This window comes from Carettochelys insculpta, chromosome 6 (assembly GCF_033958435.1).
Source record: "Carettochelys insculpta isolate YL-2023 chromosome 6, ASM3395843v1, whole genome shotgun sequence".
Lineage (NCBI taxonomy): Eukaryota > Metazoa > Chordata > Testudines > Carettochelyidae > Carettochelys > Carettochelys insculpta.
This window is the reverse complement of record NC_134142.1, coordinates 13,289,370-13,308,161: the sequence shown is the minus strand read 5'-3', so window position 1 is coordinate 13,308,161 and position 18,792 is coordinate 13,289,370. Positions and strand designations below refer to the sequence as shown.

Genomic DNA, 18,792 nt, shown 5'->3' with positions numbered 1-18,792 from the left:
TAACTCAGTCTGGTTTAAATCAGCAGGATGGGAACGCGGGAGGCAGCAGTACTGCCACACCCAGCAGATACAGGAAAAAAGTCAGACCCCCCCTCAGTCATGAGTATTTTTTAAATCAAACATTACATGTTCCATCCTCTGCCCCCAGAAACCTGGTGGGGTTTCTCTCAGCCTGCAGAGCTCCCATTTGCAAGCTTTTCGGCTCTACCAGGTGGACTAGACATTTACTTTTTAAAAGATCAAAGCTGAGCTTCTGATGCAGAAGTCAGAGAACGCCAGGAGCTGGGCCCCAGACACAAAATAGCACAAGAGCGCACTAAAAATCATGAGCATGTAAAGCCAGGAAGGAGTATATAAGTCTGAACATAAAAGGCCAGGGTCTGCATAGGCACAAAATAAGTTTTAAAATGGGAGTGCTGAATTTAGCCTCTCTCCAACAGGTTATTGTTGACAGGGAGCGCCATGGACTCAAAGAACCGTGATACATTTGTGGGTATCAGCTTGGTCCAGAACAGGACTCTCTGCCTCTTGTCCCCTCTTTGGATTTTGTTCCGAATCAGACGTAAAGAGAGATCAGTGAGATGCCAAGCAAAGGCGAACAACCCCGACTCCAAAAGGTTGTGTTTTTAATTGTTATTGCTTCCGCTCAAGCTCCCTGCTGGTTGGTGATGCAATCGGACAGCTGTCACCACAGTGCTACAAAGGAAGAAGTGGCCCTGCAGAAATGTCTAATGGATGATGTCACCGCTCCGTGAGAGCAATCCACTGTAAAATTCAACTGAAATCCAGGGGAGTACATTTAATCTCCTCCAGAACAGCTGAGGTGTTGTAAATGCACCAGGACAATGAATAGTTGAGGCATTTCTGACCCTGTAATCCAGTGCCCACATCTGAGGAACACCAATGGGCCATTTATTCACACTAGGCTTACTGAACCATGAGAAAATTGCAAACGTGCAGCCTCCGACTGGCAGCAGGTCAACAAGAGCCTTATTTGTTCCTTTCAGCAGAGGAAGAAAAGGGGGTTTTCATCCAGGGGAGACAGTGGCTGGTTGAGCATTCTCATTTACACCAGGAAAGGCGGGGAAAGAGGCCACGCTTTGAGAGCAACCCTGGCCTTACTCCCGAGTAGACCTGAAGCCTGTAACTGGACAGCCAGGGCATCACAGAACAGGGGTCAAAGACTCCCTGAGACACAGCCAGAGGGACTTCTTAAAGCGACACTCAGGTGAGATCTACAGTGATCCAATCAAGAAAGCCCACCCAGAGGGGGGCCTCCCTCGCGGCTCTTGGTAGACAGCCGCTGCCCTGCTCCCACTCGAGTCAATGGAGAACTTCCATGATTACAGCAGCAACAACCGAGTTGGGCCGACACCAAGCAGTGACAAAGACTTTATTTCCCCACATTTCCGAGGATGCTCCTGAGGCTGGAGAGGACGACATAACGATGCAGTGGGGAGCTTGTACGATGCACAGTCAGTACATACAGCTACAGCTCAAGGCCCCTGTGTGCTCTGCAGCAAGTTCAATTTCTAGTCTGGGGAAAAGCCAGTGGTTTGTCTGTGAATTGTGCTGCATGTTCACTGAAGCTTTTGGGGATATTAACGTAGCCAGTGCAACGTCCCCTGTCACCAGGCCACAGGTGTTTGAACGGAGAGTGCCAAACAGAAGCCAGCACTTTAGAGAACAGGGCAGGACAAAGCTGGAGCTTTAGATCCACGGGACTCTTTTTTCATGGCAGTCACTTGATAACGCATCGGACATCTTCATGTCACCCTCCTATTTGTGAGTCCCTTGATGGCCGACCAGTCCGTTGCTGGAGCCGCAGAGCTTATCACAGAAGGGGCAGGTGTTGGTAGCTGTTGGAGGGGCACGGGACAGTTTTTGACTGTTCTGCCTCTCTACATCTGCGCTGCGGTGGGACCTCTCAAACTGCACCACCCCCATGGATTTACACTTCTCCACTGGGGACGGTCCTGGGCAAGGTTCTCCCAAGCGTTGACACCGATGCTACACTTTTTCACGTGCGCCTTCATGCATGGAAAGCGGCGTAGACTTTAACTAGCTGACAAGGATGAGCACATGCAGAGGTAGCCTGACCTCATGCCGGGGTGCAACCAGAAAGGCCAAAGCACAACTGCTATAGCAGCTAGCAAAGGGATGCGAAGAACAACTAGAAGGGTATGTAAGCCACAAGCAGGAGGTCAGGGGAAGCGTGCAAGCCTTACAGAAAGGGGAAGGCAACCTAGTAACAGGCGACATGCAAAAAGCTGAAGTACTCAGTACAGGCTGCTCCTTGGGAGCCAGCCCGTTTCCAAGAGGCAGAAAAGAAAACGCAATCTGATTAGTGTCTTGTAGCAAACACACCCCAATGATCTCCATTTCCATGGAACAGGCACCAGGCTGCCTGGGCACGGCTAGGAGTCGTCTAATTCCTCAAGCACTTAGCAGCTTAAATCCAGACTCCGAGGGAGCACGCACGAGCCCCTCCATATCCCTGCACAGAAGGGCAGCGGAGCACAGGGGCACCGCGTGGCATAGCGGCCCTTTGCTTTAGAGGAAGATTCACACTCGCACTGATTGAGTGGGCTCGGACCCCCGTGACTGCGCAGGATCCAAGGAAGAGTCACGTGACAGCCCTGGCAGGTGCACAGGCTCCCCACACAAGCCCAGCTGCGCAGCCTGTGGGGGAGACAGGCATGCACCCCACCCTTAGCCAGTGGGTATTTTTATGGGATGGATGAACTACCGCTGGCTTTACCAGGCCTGGCCTCCTGCTGGAGTAACTCAGTAAGACACTGACTGCCCAGAAAGCAGGGTCGGTACAGGCACTGCGTCTCTTCTCCTTGATCAAGGGCCCGTTGTCAGCACTGTGACAGCAAACTAGAAACAAATACGCTGCCCAAGCAGCTCACATACATGGTGCTGTTCCTTTGCAGCTGCTCGAGCAGCTGGGGGCACCCGCATAGGCTGTTGCTTCAGAAACTTCCCCACTGTAACCCTGACAGACCCAGCTCTACCACCCTTCCAGGGGGTAAACATTTCCCTCTGTGCTGCCCCGTGGAAGCCAGTGGTCCTCCTTGCCTGGCACAGGAGCACTTAGGTTGCGTAATGGCAGGATCGGGACCTCGCTGTGATGGTCTCTGGACACACGTCTCTGCCTACAGTCCCTTAGGGTAGCTAGCGGCTCTTTGGGAAAGCTGCCTGGGAGGCTTGCCTGACGGCTGGGACAACAGAGCAGAGGTGAAGCCAAAGAGGGCAAGACAAATTCAGGGCTCGGAGATGCCAATAAAAGCAAAAGTGACGCTCACCCCTTTCTTCAGGCGTGCCCCTTTAATGACGCGCCCGCACTGCCAGGAGATCAAAGGCGCTGCAGAGCTGCCGGCATGCTGACAAGCTTTGATCAGAAACACTCAGCTCCTACACACGGCTATTCCCAGCCCTGGCAGCTCACCCCCTTCTCCCAGCCAACGCACAAAGGTTTTCCCAAACTTCACCCCAAATTTCTGTTCGCCTCCCCCAGCCCAACTGTTTCCCTGCCTCTCCAACATCTCCAGCCGGGGCTAGCCTGTTGTCCCCCAAACCTCTCGGTACCCATGGGATTGCTGAGGTACTGAGTGCTTGTCCCTTGGCTCCATACCAAATCTGATGACTGTCATTAAATGCCGAGTTACTGGAGCTGAGGCTGATCTTATAAACACTCCCATAACTACACAGCAACTGACCAGAAGGAAACATATTGCCTCTGAGCTGACGCCAGGGAGTTTCAGCTAAAAAAAACAAACCAAAGTTTTTGAGCATGAAACACACCAAGATTATAATGGATATTTGGATGTGAAGTTAACTAGAACCTTCACTGTCATGCAGCAAGAGCTACCACATGAAGACACGCGGATTTCAAAGGGTGTCAGATCAGCACTTGACTACTAATTATTGTGAGTTCTTTAAGATCTTTGCTTCATGCTGATTGCCAGGTGAAGTGATTTACTATGCAGTGTGCCATTAAGTGTGGCCTCTCTGGATAGTCTAACTGCCTACCACTGTATAGCAGCAATTAAGGGCACAGGATGTGCTTGAGGAGAGAGGAAAAGCAGGCAAGAGACTTTAAAATGCTATTCAACTGTGGTTTGAAAAGCTGCACTCAAATGTCCCAAAGTGTTCTTGCTTGACCTGTGCATTTCACTTTGTAAGTACTGCCAGCAAGGATCAGGTCTGCATGTGAGCCTTGCACAGTGCCACACAAAGTGACTGTAACTATAATATTTGTGTCCAGACAGCTGCCTGACTGCCTATCAGGGAGATGCAGTGATGGTCAATGCCCAGAATCCTCAGTTGTATCACAATGCAAAGTCCCTAGCCTTGGAAAAACGTTTCCACCCATTCTAGTATCCAGGATTCACATACCAAGAACCCCACAGTGCCAAACACAGGAGGTGTCAGTAACAAGGTTAGCAGGGCGTCCAGATTTGTTGCAAAAAGTAGATACCAAAGAGACGTTGGGGCTGGAATCGTCACAGGAAAATAAAAGGAGTCAGGCATCCAGCTCCTACTGGAATTCACCGTTTCCTTTGAAAAATGCAGCAGAACTACATGGAAACATTGTTCCTCTTCAGTCTGGTAACTGTAGCAGATTCACAGCTCAGCCTGATAGGACGGCAACTAAAGAATGGGAACCATTGGCTCAGTAGTTGTACCTCCAAAAAGGATCTGGGGGTTCGATAAGATCACAAATTGGAGAGGAGACAACATGAGGCAGTTGCCAAAAAAAAAAGGCTAACATCATCCCTGGGGAGCATCATAGGGAAGAGATGGGAGTGAAATGTCCCTCTCTACTTGGCAGTGCCGAGGTTTCAGCACGGGTCCTGCATCTAATCCTCGGTGCTGCAGATGATGTGAATACACTGGAGAGAGTCTCCAGATGAAAGCAATATAAATAAGGGATTTAGAAAACCACCTCTATGACGACTGGCTAAAAAACTGGACATATTTAGCTCTGGCAAAAGACGACTGAGAGGAGACCTGATAATCTTCAAATGAGTTAAGGGTGGTTATAAAAGAGGATGGTGATTAATTGTTATAATACTTACGGCAGCCATTGAATTGAGCTGATCAATGTAAAACTCAGGCCAGCTGGTGGCTCCTTTATTTTCTTCCTGGTCCTGAAAACAATAAGAAACTCATTAGAAAAAACAAGGTTTACTTTCTGCCTCTTTCTACTACAGTTATGTGTGAAGACGGAACATGCAGCACACAGTAATTCCATTGTAATCCAAGTTTGACTTAGATCAGACTAGATGAGCTTGATGGTCTTTTGGCCTTCAAAGCCTATGAGCTGGCCTGCATGCTGAGCCAGGTCTATTGGGGGTGTTTTAAAGCGCAAGCTCTATGGGACAAAAATGCAACCTGTCTTACAATGTCTTAGCTAAACATTTCCTGATTTAACTGGGGTAATCTTCCAGTTCCAAGGTCCTTCGAGAACAACTTTCAGACTCAACCCAGATCTCAGTACTGCCACTTAATTTCCTCAGCTGAAAGCTTTCATCTGTGTAGCTTGTGTGCAGTGAGGCTACTTTTGATATATTCTCCTATGACCGACAGAGTAAACATCTGATATAAAACTATATTTCGCTCTTTTAGGAGGTAGCTATGAGTTACCAAAATGCAGAATAGGCCATTAGGCACTTCAACACTCTTTGACCCTTGGAGGTGGCAGGGAGTACAATTTCTCAACAGGTATGAGAGGTAACAACATTTCAAACTACACTCTGAAGAGCGCTCATCTTTTTTCACACCCTACTCCACCAGTTGCAAGTTGTCATCCTCAGACAGGCAGCAGGGACGGTGTACAGGGCAGCCCAGACTTAGTTAGAAGTAATGAGTGTGTAGAAAAAGGCTCGTAACACCCTTGTTTAAACAACTGCTGACCCCTGCGTTTTCGTTCATCCTCTAAGATGCTGAAAACCATTGAGCGCCGCTGAATAACTGAGAGCCCAGCTTTCAGTTGGCGATTATGACATGCTGGGTGGAACACACTAGACAGCTTTCCAGGCTCTCCTGCGTCTAAGTGAGTCATTTTGAAGAGATCACATTTACACTGACGGCATGGCATAGCAAGCAAGCATGCAAGGCAGGAAAATAAAGCTGTTTGCAGGTTCAACAACAGGCTCTTACGCCGTTTCTCAGTGACACACACTTCCAGGATTGTTTTTGCTTTTGAGACCTGCAAAATACTCGCCCTGCATGTGAAAGTTCATTTTTCATTCTTGATGCAATGTGAAGCAACAATCTGGATAACCTTCTGTTATAGAAAGTTATATGGTATAAGGTGGCACAGGCCTGACAGACATTGCTAAGAGTTTCTCTGCTCAAGGGCTCAAGATATGCATGTGCACCTGAAGTGCAGCCATAGGGACACCACTAGAACAACCACCGGTTATTACCGTATTTGTGACGCGCCAGATTCCTCGGCAACTGTTACTTACAATAGCAGGGTTATCGCAGCAGGAATCACGGTTAGGAAGTGAGCACATATCCTCCTGGAAACAGTTACAGCATTGCTCTGAACACCACAACTCATGTTGCACCACCGTTAGGCAGTGGCTAAAACTTACAAAAGCAATTCACGCTGTAGCGCCATAAAGTTTGATTGACTCACCCTGCTTCACTCAGTTACTACTAGGTACATAAGGCCCATCCCCATGTAATTAATCACATGTTGGCTGCCAGCAGGGATTTGAACCCAAGACTTCTCACATTCCAAGTCTATTCCATTTGTGCTACAGGACTCATCCTACAGCGTCCAATACGCAGTTTGTTCACCACATGTGGGGAACTGGACAGCGTGATGTGGCAAATGTGGCTCCTTAGAGCCGCACACGTGGAGCGCCCTCCCCTCCTCTGCACCAGCAGTGGGGCGGATGTTGGAACAACCATGGTGGCAGAGGTAGCTCCTCTGGCGGCTCACCCCGGCCATGGGAAGGCTCAGGCGGCATTGAGCAGTGCGGCTTGGCTCTCTGGGGCTTGGGAGGCTCCAGGGAGTCACTGTGGGTGAGGGGTAAGATGCCTGGCTGCAGGCAGGAGGAGGAAAAGTTGTAAGGGGTGGCGGCGCCTGGTAGCAGAGGACATATGGTGATCGTGTCAGTCAGTTTTGGATACCACTGCAGTAACCCATGTTGGTGGCAGCTGCAGTATAACTATTACCCTCTTATGTGGGTCTTCCGCTAGGCGGGGACAAAGTCTAGCACTGTCCTACTACCAAATCCTCACGCAGTCCAGACACATCCGTCCTTGCACATACGTGGATATTCTGCTTGCTGATGTGGGGATGCAATGGTAACATTTGTGGCTGGCTTCAGAAACGTTTTCCTCCCCTCCCCTCCCACAAATGGAACGAATGTTCAAATCTATAGGCAGTTTGACGTAGCCAGATTGAAATGGACAAAATTACTATTTTTGCTCCAATGTTTAAATCTGGATGCTACATAATTTTTTTAAAAAAGCCAATTAAAAAAAAAAAAAATCAAATTTTCCTAGCTGAGCTATTTTGACCCAAGAAATAGGACTTGTAACAGAAACCCTGATTCACTTCTAACCCTAGCCTTGAGAACTGCACTGATAACAGGAATGAGAGGCAGTAATAGTGTGAACATTGTTTAGTGAGAGATTTTTTGGGGGAGGGATAGAGGAGTGAAGGCAGGGAAGGCGCACAAATTATCTGTCCAAACCTCAGTTCTAGGATCACACAGGGACACGAATTAAAAGTTCTCACCAGCTGAAATGACCCTTGACCTGAGCAGGTGGACACAAGCTTTAATTGCAAGTTTCTCTACAGAAACACAGCACACAGCAAATCTGCTGCTGGTGCATCAGAAATACCAGACTACCTTGAAAGAAAGCCAGTTCTGCAAATGAATCTGTTTCTCTCACTTACAAGGCTGGTGAATTCACGGTCATTTCCCCATCTCCCCTGGGAGGGAAGGGAGCACCAGCTGCCTCACACCAGCAATGAAAATTACCGAACGATCCAACGGTAAAATTAGGTCAGTCCCAGAGAAAACCGTTAGCTTGTGCTAATGGCTCACAGCCAAGAATCTGTATTAGAATCCACAGAAGAACAATTACACTGTGTATAACTCTCCCTGGCAAGGTTACATCTAAATACAAAGACAAAAGTCACATAGAACATTTTTTAAAAAATTGACTTGCTGTTTATGCCGAGCTTTGAAAAGCAAGGGATAGACAACCAAAGTTTGCATTCACTGGCTCACTGGAAAGCAAACAAGAAGTCCTCTAGCATCTTAAAGACTAATTCTTTAAATATGAGGTACTGAGCTTTCCTGGGTAAGACCCACTTCAGCAGCTTGACGAACTCATTGAGTTTAAGGCAGAAAAGGACCACTGTGATTATTCTAGTTGGACCTTCTGCATAATACAAAGGCTGTATAATTTCATCCAGTTAGTCTTCTTTCAAGCCCATAATTTTATCTGAGCTACAGCCTCTCTTTTAAGGATTTCTGCAACATGAAAAATAACTATTGGTCTCTCAGCTCCATGGACTTCAGCATTTTATAAACTAACTTGCTAAATATTCTACAATTGTTAATAATTAACACCTGCATCAGATACATTTCACCATCTTGGTCAACATGCTGATCCTGGTGGAATTCCCTTTCCCTGTCAAAAATCAGCACAAACCCTCCAGATCTGATTTTTGGCTTAAAAGCCCCTGAACTATTGGAGAGGTGAGGTAGCTGCAGCCTCTTCAGAACAACTGCTGTTCCTGTTTTGTTAGCAATGAATCAACCACACTTTCTATGGAACATTGGCCAACTAAGGAGAGTGGGTTTACCAACTCAAGAGATCATCTGACAAGTTTTTCAAGGCCCAGCAGCATCTGGACATCTTGGGTTGTTCTCATGTAAGAATCATTTCGCTACCTCACTGACTTCAGGGCTCTGAGTACAGCTGCTTGGAACATTTCTGCATCTCACCATTTCCTCCGCAAGCTCACAACTTTCCAGGAGAAGTCAAAAACCAAAGCGCCAGTTTCAGGCTATGTTAGGCAAAGTGAGTCAACCATAGATATGCAAGTGAGTCTACGTTAGGCAGTGAGTCAACCAAAGCTATGCAATTCTCACTACAGCAATTGCATAGCTACAAATCACATATCTGCCCTCAGCTAACTTGGCCGTCCCTACCGGGGGAAAGTTGACAGGTCCCTTACTCCTCATGTCTCGCGAAGAGTACAAGGATCGATTGCAACGCCTGAGAAGTTGATTTCACACATATATACTAGACACCCAAAATCAAACCCCAGAAGATTGACCCTAAGACGGTTATCTTCTGGGATAGTGCAGACGTAGCCTCAGTTCAGTTTGTTTAACAAAAATATTTTTTCTGTTCCTAAACACTTTGGGTAAAAAGATGCATCACTCAGTTTTTAATGGGGAAAAAAAGGTTTTCACATAATTTTTTAGACAAGGCCTACTTTTGACCCTAGCTCCCAGAAACTGTCCCTGCATTTTAGTTAACTCTTCCTCTGAGTAGCAAAATCTCAGCATTTCAAAGAGTGGCAAGACTACTAAGTTCATAACTTGAATTCAGACCTTGGAAATTACGCTTATCCTGGAACAGAGAGAATATGTCCTCTCTTTCAGCAGACACACAGGTTGAAGGCTCCAAATATAACGGAGCTATTAGCTAACCAACACACAGGCGCTCATGAATTTGGATGTCTCAAAGACCCCCAAAGCTACTGCCCCGAAATGCAACCAGTTTCTACTCTCCTCATATTAACAACTAAGTTTTTTTTTTTAAACTTGCCCTTTGGTTCTTGAGCCTTTTCAGGTTCTTCTCTGTAGTCATGCAGATTAAAAGACAATTAAAAATAATAAAACAGATGTTTCTGTAGATCACTTGACTCCAGGAGCTGTTGCTTTAAGAAATGCATCAAATACTGCAAGAAGTGTCAACTCCAATTATATTATAATTGAAAGAATAAAAATGGTCAGAACCAGAAGGAGGGAAAATGTCAGAGTGCAGAGTTCTCCATCTCTAGCCGCCAACTTCTCCAGCCCCACTAAAGTTTTACACACATTGGCAAAACCTCTCCAGCTGATCTCAGCAATGACAAAACGTGACAACAATCCATTCATCGTACCAATCGCAGATGGAGCAGGGCTATGTTTTTTAAGCTATCACCTCTGGCTATGCTTCCCCAAGTTGAGATCCAATGTGAAGCTGGTGCTGATGACAAGGGTAAGTCTTTGTCCTCCATTCAAGCGCACAAAGCAATATAATGGCCAGTAACAATGCAAACCAATTGCAGTTCTGATTCTTGAAGCTATTGGATCAGCTTCCAGCTGTCAATGAATTCCAGAACTAGTCCTGGTTTTTGCCTAGCAATTTAGCTCTCAGAACTTTCAAGGCCATTGGCCAGAGATGCTCCCACAACAATAAAAACTGCTTCCTGAGCAGAACTGCAGCAGCCTCTCCCTTATAAAAGGAGCCCAGGCAAATTTCTGCGCAAGCCATCAACTCTTCCCACCCAATCATTAACTCTAGAAAACGCCCACTGCCTTCTATGGCTTAAAGTCATTTAACTGGATTGGATTTAGAAGAGCGGTTCCCAACCTGTTCCAGATGGAGACCCATTTTGACAATTCAGGAAGTCCTGGTGACCCAAGGCAATTCAAAAATGTGGGGTGGGTGGGGGGGGAGAAGCAGGGCCATAACTAGCGAATTTTGCACCTGAGGCAAGAATATAAAATGGTGCCCCCTCATGTTTATATATTCACAGTGGTTATTTCACAGAAAAAGGGAAATACATTAACAACAACATCGTAACAACACTGTTCATTATAGTTTATTATTATAGTTGATCTGAGTTGTGGTGGGGGAAAGACCATCATCCCTAAACTGCTCCACCCCAATGCCCCTCCCAGCTTAAATCCCACACTCTGAGGCTGGAGGGGCTGCAGGGAGATCCAAACAAAAAATGGAAACGGTCAGATCAGCTACACAGAACAGAAAGCGGGGACAAAGAGGGGAAGAGAAGAGGAGAGGGCAAAAATTACTTACTGCAGGAGTCTGTTAAGTGGCTCCCCTCGGGTGGCTATGAATACCAAAACATGGAGCAGCTGTCTTTGTAATGCATGATTGCTTCTCTATTGATAGAGAGCTGCTGAATGTGGCAGTGTTAAGGAGCTGCAAATGGCTTCTTTAAGGGCCACATGTAGCTCTGAAGTATTGGGGGGGGGTAGCCATGTTAGTCTGGATCTGCAACAGCAACGAAGGGTCCTATGGCACCTTACAGACTAACAGAAAAGTTTTGAGCATGAGCTTTCGTGAGCGCAGACTCACTTCATCAGATGCTGGTCATGGAAATCTGCAGGGCCAGGTATAAATAAGCCAGAGCAAGGCTGGGGATAACAAGGTTAGCTCAGTCAGGAAGGGTGAGGCTTACTACCAGCAGTTGATCTGGAGGTGTGAACACCAAGGGAGGGGAAGCTGCTTTTGTCGTTTGCATGTGGAGAGAAAGATGATGTCTGAGTTTGTGCAAGCTTCCTTGTGAGGTTGATAGATTTCCACTCCATGCCGCTAAATGCAGTGCCTTGCATGGTGTCAAGTATCAGAGGGGTAGCCGTGTTAGTCTGGATCTGTAGCAGGAACGATATAGCTCTGAGTTGCTGGCAACCCTTAAATTTAATCATGACCCATGTTTGGGTCCCAACCTATAGGTTGGGAATCCCTGATTTAGAATCAACAGCCCAGACAAACACCCTCACACACCTACGACTGAGATACAAATGAAGAGTTCAAATGCTTCCGCAAATCTGCGTCCTTATCCTTCAGTGTCTTTGCAAGGCGAAGGCCAGAGCATGGCTGGGCTTGGGTTATATATTTATTCCCTCACAGCTGTATTGCCTTCTCCAGTGACCTGAGGTCTGAGGGACAAGAACAGCCAGGGCATGCCCGTGTTGGGTGTAACTCAGCCTGCTGAACAGGTGAACACAGACATCACTGGAAGCCAGAGCTCTGGGATCCGCCACCTCTGAAGGCAGGCCCTGGACAGTTTCCGTTTCAGGAGGAGTTGGGAAGATAAACCCCAGTCCCCAGCTGGACTGTGGAGTGTACCTGCAAGTGAGTGTCTCCACTGGGACATGCTCACTGAGTTTGTTTGCCCTCACCGCTCCCTCCTAGGAGAGTTGATGGAGCTGCCTTGGTGGTAATGAGGTCAAGTTGAATTCTCTACTCAGTGGCTGCATTAGCTAAATCCCTGCCCTGGGGAAATCTTGCCATTGACAAATCTGCCTGCAAGCCCCAGCTCCTTAGACATCAGGAAGCTTATGAGAAAGCCACGTTTCTGGCGGAGGAAACCTTACTTGGGCCCTCCCCTCCATTGCTTTAGTTGTAGTGTTTTCCTACCTTCTCATCTACAATACCAAGGGAGTTTTCATTCAGTGCTTGAATCCCCTTCCTGCCTCACACTGTATACCCATTAGGGAATAACAGATTGGGGACTTTTTGGTAAATCAGAATAAAAGCAAAAAAAGTCTCAGGCAAAGCCTAGTGCAAAACCTAATGAACCTCAAGTGACCTGTGGTGCTTCACAGAGCCTGCTTTTGGATGGATGGCTGTAAAGTCATGGATATTTATGCCATTTCAGTAGCTAATCTTAGCAGCTTGAAGCTCAGATATGCTAAATTCTGTATCACTGCTCTATTCAAGACATGCATATTTATATCCAGCAAGAGAGAGTGGGTACACATTGCTTAAATCAACTTTTTAAAACAGTCCCCAGCAACGTGCAAGAAACTAATCAGTCTTCATGCAAAACAGGACTGCTTGGTCACATATCAATAAGGCTGAGAAAGAAACAACAATCTTTTAGCGGCATTTGCAACATGAGGGGATATGAAACTAGAAGTCAACTACACAGTCTAATCTAATTTTACAAAGCACCTACAATAGTAGGGCTTGTAAAGCACAAGGCTCTACTATCTGATTGAGCTGTGTAAGCACAACACAAAGGGCAATCCTCAAACAATGCTTTGGAAAAAAATCATAGGATTGCTGTAAAAAATGCCATTTATCAAGCAGCACTGCATCAGTTAAATACAAGGCTTGTGCGCTGTTCTGCCTCTCCATTAAATGCAGCATTCATATACACTCATCCCTCACTATCAGACCACAATCGGTTCCCAACTTTCTGCTCGTAGGTAAAAACTCATAAGAGGAACACTAAATTCCCCATTAATACACATGGAATGAATCAGAGACTATTACAAGTGCTCGTAACTCAGTAAAGGAGTGGCAGCAGGTGGTACTGCTTTTGAAAGGTAAGTGAACCTTGAGTTTGGTGGAGCGGGGGGAAGGTTGGACAGGGTTAAAGGCTGGGAGCAGCTTGGGGCCATGAGTGTGAGGGAGGGTTAAAACCTGTTGGTGGATTGGGTCCATGGAGCAGGTGGGGGGGTTAAGGCCATGTCAAGTTGTGTCTGTGAGGCCGGCAGGGTTTCAGACTGTAGTGGGTTGGGGCCACGGGGCATGCTGGGGGTTACGGCTGCAGCAGGTTGGATCCATAGTGCCAACAGGGGGTTCAGGCTGCTGCAGGTTGGGTCTGCAGGGCTGACGGCTCATACTAGCGTGTGGGGGATGTTCACATATCTAGTTAGCAAAGGAAGGAATGCGTGTCCCTTGTTTTAGTGAGCACTCGTAAGTAAAGTACTCGTTTAACGAGAGATGAGTGTATTTGATTATTACACCTTATTTGTACTGCAGTAGCATAGAGATCCTATACAAGATGCTCAGTGCCATGCAGATACATGGTAAAAAGACAGTCCACGTGCCAAAAATCTTACAATTAAATAGCCAAGACAGCCCAAAGGCAGGAAAGGAAATGGAAGCCCAAAGAGAAGCAACTTGCCAAAGGTAAGTTCTCTTGAGCGTGAGTTTAGTGGCCGATTCTCTAAGCTAGACTGCCCTACATAGAGCTTTTCTGAATGCCCAATACCACCCTGCCTTACAATTAATTAAAAAAAGTTGTCTTGAGTGACAGATGCATATGGGGTGGGGGGGAACAGAGAGGGAAAAAAAAGCTTTTCTGGAAAACCAGTACAGTGCTCTAGTATATCAAAATAATCCCAGGTTTCTTAGAGCTGCCAATCTCCGTTATGTATTTGGCTGCATTCACAACTACACATTAAAACTGCTGGCTGCCAAAAAACAGTTTGGCTGACTGAAATGATCACTGCAGAGGAGAAGCTTCCACAATGGTCAGGAAATTTAACACCTACTGTTTTAGTCCAGGAATGTTATTCACCTCCCAGGGGGATCCAAGCAAGGTTGCATTGCCTTTAGGAGAAAAGTGTGGCAACTAAAGGCATGTCTACACGGGCCATTTAAAACAGAAGAAGTCCCTAGTTGGCACAAACTATGGGAGCATTTATGCTTGCCCAGGACATTCTGCAGTGAAATTCAGGAGCTGCACCTCGAAATGACCACCTCCTTCGAGGAGCATACAGCTCGTACCAGCGACGTGAAAGGGAAGACACAATTCTGCTATTTTAAAGCTTTCAGCCTCTGCAGGATATCCCAGAGTGACCACTCAAGCCAGCATTTTTGCTGCTCAGACACCAGCCAAACAGACATCCACCCCACTCCTGTAAAACTCTGGGGACTTTGAATCTCCTCCTCCTATTCTCTTGGCAAATGTTCACTTATCTGGCCAGGGAACTATGATGGCTCCATGGAGCAAACAACGCACTCCTTGCAGAAATGTTGAGCTGCTGGAGTTGATCTGTGTTTGAGAAGAAGAGACTATGCATGGACACAAGATAACATGGGATCACGGCTCCCCTTCCCTTTAGGCCTATGTCAACATGCAGGGTAGCTGCCCTCAATTCGGTGCTCTCATTGACATCGGCGTGCTGCAAAAGTCAACACTTCAACACTAGTGGCAGTAAGGGAATACCCACACCAGCACTTTTCTTTTACCAGTTCCCCGTTACTGGTGAAAGCACAAAAATTCTCTATGTGCAGACCTGGCCTTTGTACTTTTGTTTGCTGAAAGCACAGCGTTCACACACTTCACATAAGTCACAAAATAGTTCACTCCCTAAGATGGGCAGTGGCAACTTAGACCCCCATATTTAGCATCCAAGCAAAGAACTAACTAATTACTTGGATTGTACTGAGGTGAGTGCTTGAAGTTAACTCACCAGTGCAGTATTCCAAAGGCATTCGCTGAAAGTTATGATGTGCCATTTTCTTGCATGCAATACCAGTGACTACTAAAGCTGTTTGCATCAGTAATTGTAGACCCAGCCTGGGCACTCTAAAGATGCCTGATTTTTCAGAAAGTGCTGGTCCTTTAGACTGCAAAACTGCTCACAACTTTGGAAAAATCATAGCCCATGCTGATCCCTCATGATAGGAATGGGCTAAGCCAGAAGTGAGAGTTTATTGGCGCAGTGTAACATGGGGGTGAGTCATTTTCTTCCAACTAGACACAAGGGAGAGCGGGAGAAATGAAGGGACATACCCAAATTATTCCTTCAGGCCTGGCTGGTTTGACTGTTAAGGGCAACCCAAGGTCCTGAGTGCAGGGCCCGACTTAGGCATTGTGCTGTCCAATTGCAGAAGACATTTTGGTGCCACCTAGTGCTTTTTTTTTTTTTTTTTTTAAAACGAATAAGGTGCTGGTACTCAGCCAGCTTCCCCCCTACTAATCCCGTGGCAGGGGCTGCCAAGGCGCCAGTACTCAGTGCTGGCAAGTCTGGGCACAAAATAAGCACTAGTGCCACCCAACTCTGCAAGTGGTTGAGAGAAAAAAAAACAACCCCCTCCAAGCTGGTATCTCCCGTGTGATGATTTGGTGCCCTCTGGAAGTTGGCAAGTAGAATGCCTGTCCCTAGGGCTGGTCCTGCCTGCCTGGAATAGGACCCAGATGGGAGCAGAAAGGGAGGCTCTTTGGTGTCTCTGTTCTTCTCTCAGGGCACCGCTTCACTTCTGGGAAGATCGACCCAGGTCAATTTTCTGGTATTTGATTGTGTGTGTCTGGTAGAGACGTGCAGAATCTGTTTGCGGTCGGCAGTCAACCTTTGCACTATCACTATCACGAGGGGGTTGATGGGAGAAAGGCTCCTGTTGACCTCCCTCAGTGGAGAGAGTCAGGTAAGTTGATTTCAGATACACTGATTCTAGCTATGCAACTGCTGTAGCTATAATTGCATATCCGCAATTGACTTATTCCCCTAGTGTAGACCTGGCCTCAGAGAAATCTCAAAGGATGCTCAGATACCTGCATCCCCCTCTGAAGAGCACAGACCTGGGACCCTGCAGGTCACCATTCTGCCCCGATACACCCCTCCTGTTTAATGGATAGGTGAGGACTAGTAAGGAGTACAGGGATTCCAGCACACTGATGGCACCCAACTTGGACTGAGCAATGCAGCACTCAGGATGTGCCAGGCTATTACTGGGGCATGGAGGAGAATGAGCTATCTGAAACTCAACCCAAATGAGACACCTGGGGGGGGAACATCAACCTTTTTGACTGAGGGAGTCAGTCTGTCACTAGTTACTAGGCAGCTCAACTTCCAGCTGATTGAAGACCCTCCAGGTGCAGCTGGACGGTCACATGACAGCAATGACCCACCCATGCTCTCCATGCTTGGAGTAGGTCGAGATCAGACTGCTGCAAGATGGGGCTCACTATATAACCATGTGAAGACCGCAGCTGCAGAGGTCTCCCCTGGAGCTTGTGACTGGTGCTCTGGAATCAGCACCAGTTGCCCATTGTTCTGCAGGTAGAGTTTAAACTTCTGGATACAACCTAGACAGCACTAAGTGCACTTGGACTGGCCTATCTGAGATGGGCTCAGACCATGGAACTTGCTCCTCCATTTAGTCCACAAACTCTTGAATGTGGCGACTTACCAGCCTTACTTCATTACTGCACGGTGAGCAATGCTCTTACCTGCGCTGGTGTAATGCCAGTGAAGTCAGAGTTACCATCACTTTACATCAGCATCAAGAAAGATCAGAATGCTTCAGGCAACAGATTTGCATTCAGAAGATCTGAGTTCTGTTTGCTACAGACCTGCTGCATTACCTCGTGCAGATCACGTGAGCTCTGACTTCCCCCCATCTCCCATCGCTTCCAAAAGGAATCAATGCTTCCACAGCTCACACAGAAGATGCAAGGTTCAATCGATAATGGTTAGTGAGACACTCACATAAGGCAATGATGAGGGCCACAGAAAAACATCAGAACAAATGTATGCCAAAATAAGACATGCTCACCAGCCTTCATTTGTATAGCCTACATGAGCTGTAGTGTCCTCATTTAGTAGCACAGCACAACACCCGGTGTCCAGGCACACAGTCCTTGCTTTGCTGGATAGATTTAGTGCACCCTCAATGCTCTGTACATGGGTGCAGGTCTATACATAAGAAACTGTGTCTCAAAGATCAGAGGTCCATAAGTACCTCTTGGCAAGATAAAAGGACTTTTGAATTTCACGACCAAGGAGAAAACCATGCATTTCTTGGAGGTAAAGTAAAAATGTCATTGACCTGAGTGCTAAAGCTCAATGACACATTAAGCACAGAAATCCAAGTTACAGCAGTAATAATCTAGCATTCAGGAGGAGGGACAGCTGCTAAACCTGGGGTTGAGAGCTCAATCCCTGAGGAGGCGATTTAGGGATTGGGGCAAGTAGATGTCAGGGATGGTGCTTAGTCCTGCCAACAGGGCAGGGGACTGGACTAGATGACCTCACAAAGTCCTTTCCAGTCCTAGGAGATGTGTACCTCCAGTTATATAAATTTGTATATATAAATTCCTCTGGGAAGTCTGAAGCTGCATCTACCCCATGAGCTAAAAATCAATTTTCTCATCAATTGATTAACGCTGGGTTTTAGCGATTCGATTTTGACAATCCTCACATTCCCACATGCTCCCCCCCAAAATTGACTTATCGCTGCCACACACAACTAACTTAAATCGACTGCTGCAGCAGTGTATTGTGGGAACCTACCCACAGTTCCCTGAGCCCCAGAGCATTCTGGCTACTTTCTCTGGTGCAGCATAGGGAAAAAAAAATGTCCTGCAAGTAGATGTGGGTGTCTGATGACATCTTCCTGCATTTCACTCCCCTCTGTCCCCTGCCACGTTAAACCAACGGCCCTTTTTCCAGACGGGGTCTGGCTTACTTTTATAAGAGATGTGCTTTTTAAAATTGAAGGGAGGGGAAGGGTAGTAAAGAGCTTTGGAATGATTAGGAAAAGACTTTGGGTTTCCCAACCAACAGGTTTTTGAAAATGGGATGCGAAAGCACTGGATCTTTGCAGGTTTGGATCTGGATTTAGATCTCCTGGCAAAGACAACTCTCAGAACAAGATTTTGTTTAACTAGACACGCTTGCTACACTGGAATTGCAGTGAATCATTGAAACAGTTATGGCTCGGGGAGGCTAGAAGACTCCCAGCTACAGCCAGCCCTGAAAATCATGACCGCCCAGGGAGACCCACCACCTGCCTGTATTAACAGCATGCCCAGGCTTGGATTGAGGTTTTGACCTGCATCTGGATGCAGACCTCCTGGAAAAGAAGATCCTTAGAAGAAGATTATGTTTAATTAGATGCAGGTGCTACACAAACTGCAATGAATCATTGAAACAGTTATGGCTTGGAGCAGCTAGAAGACCCCTGGCTACAGCCAGCACCTGAATATCATGACCATGGAGGGAGACTTCCCACAGGCAGCTGAAAGACCCCTGACTATAGCCA

General features: G+C 46.9%; 1 protein-coding gene across 1 annotated transcript in view; it reads right to left on the bottom strand.

Moving 5' to 3' along the window:
- DAAM1 (dishevelled associated activator of morphogenesis 1) overlaps positions 1 to 18,792 on the bottom strand; it is a 184,721-nt gene that overhangs the window by 62,690 nt on the left and 103,239 nt on the right. The window contains exon 4 of the mRNA XM_074996291.1: positions 5,088 to 5,159. Within this exon, the coding sequence (XP_074852392.1) occupies positions 5,088 to 5,159 (72 nt within the window). The remainder of the gene's footprint in view (positions 1 to 5,087; positions 5,160 to 18,792) is intronic.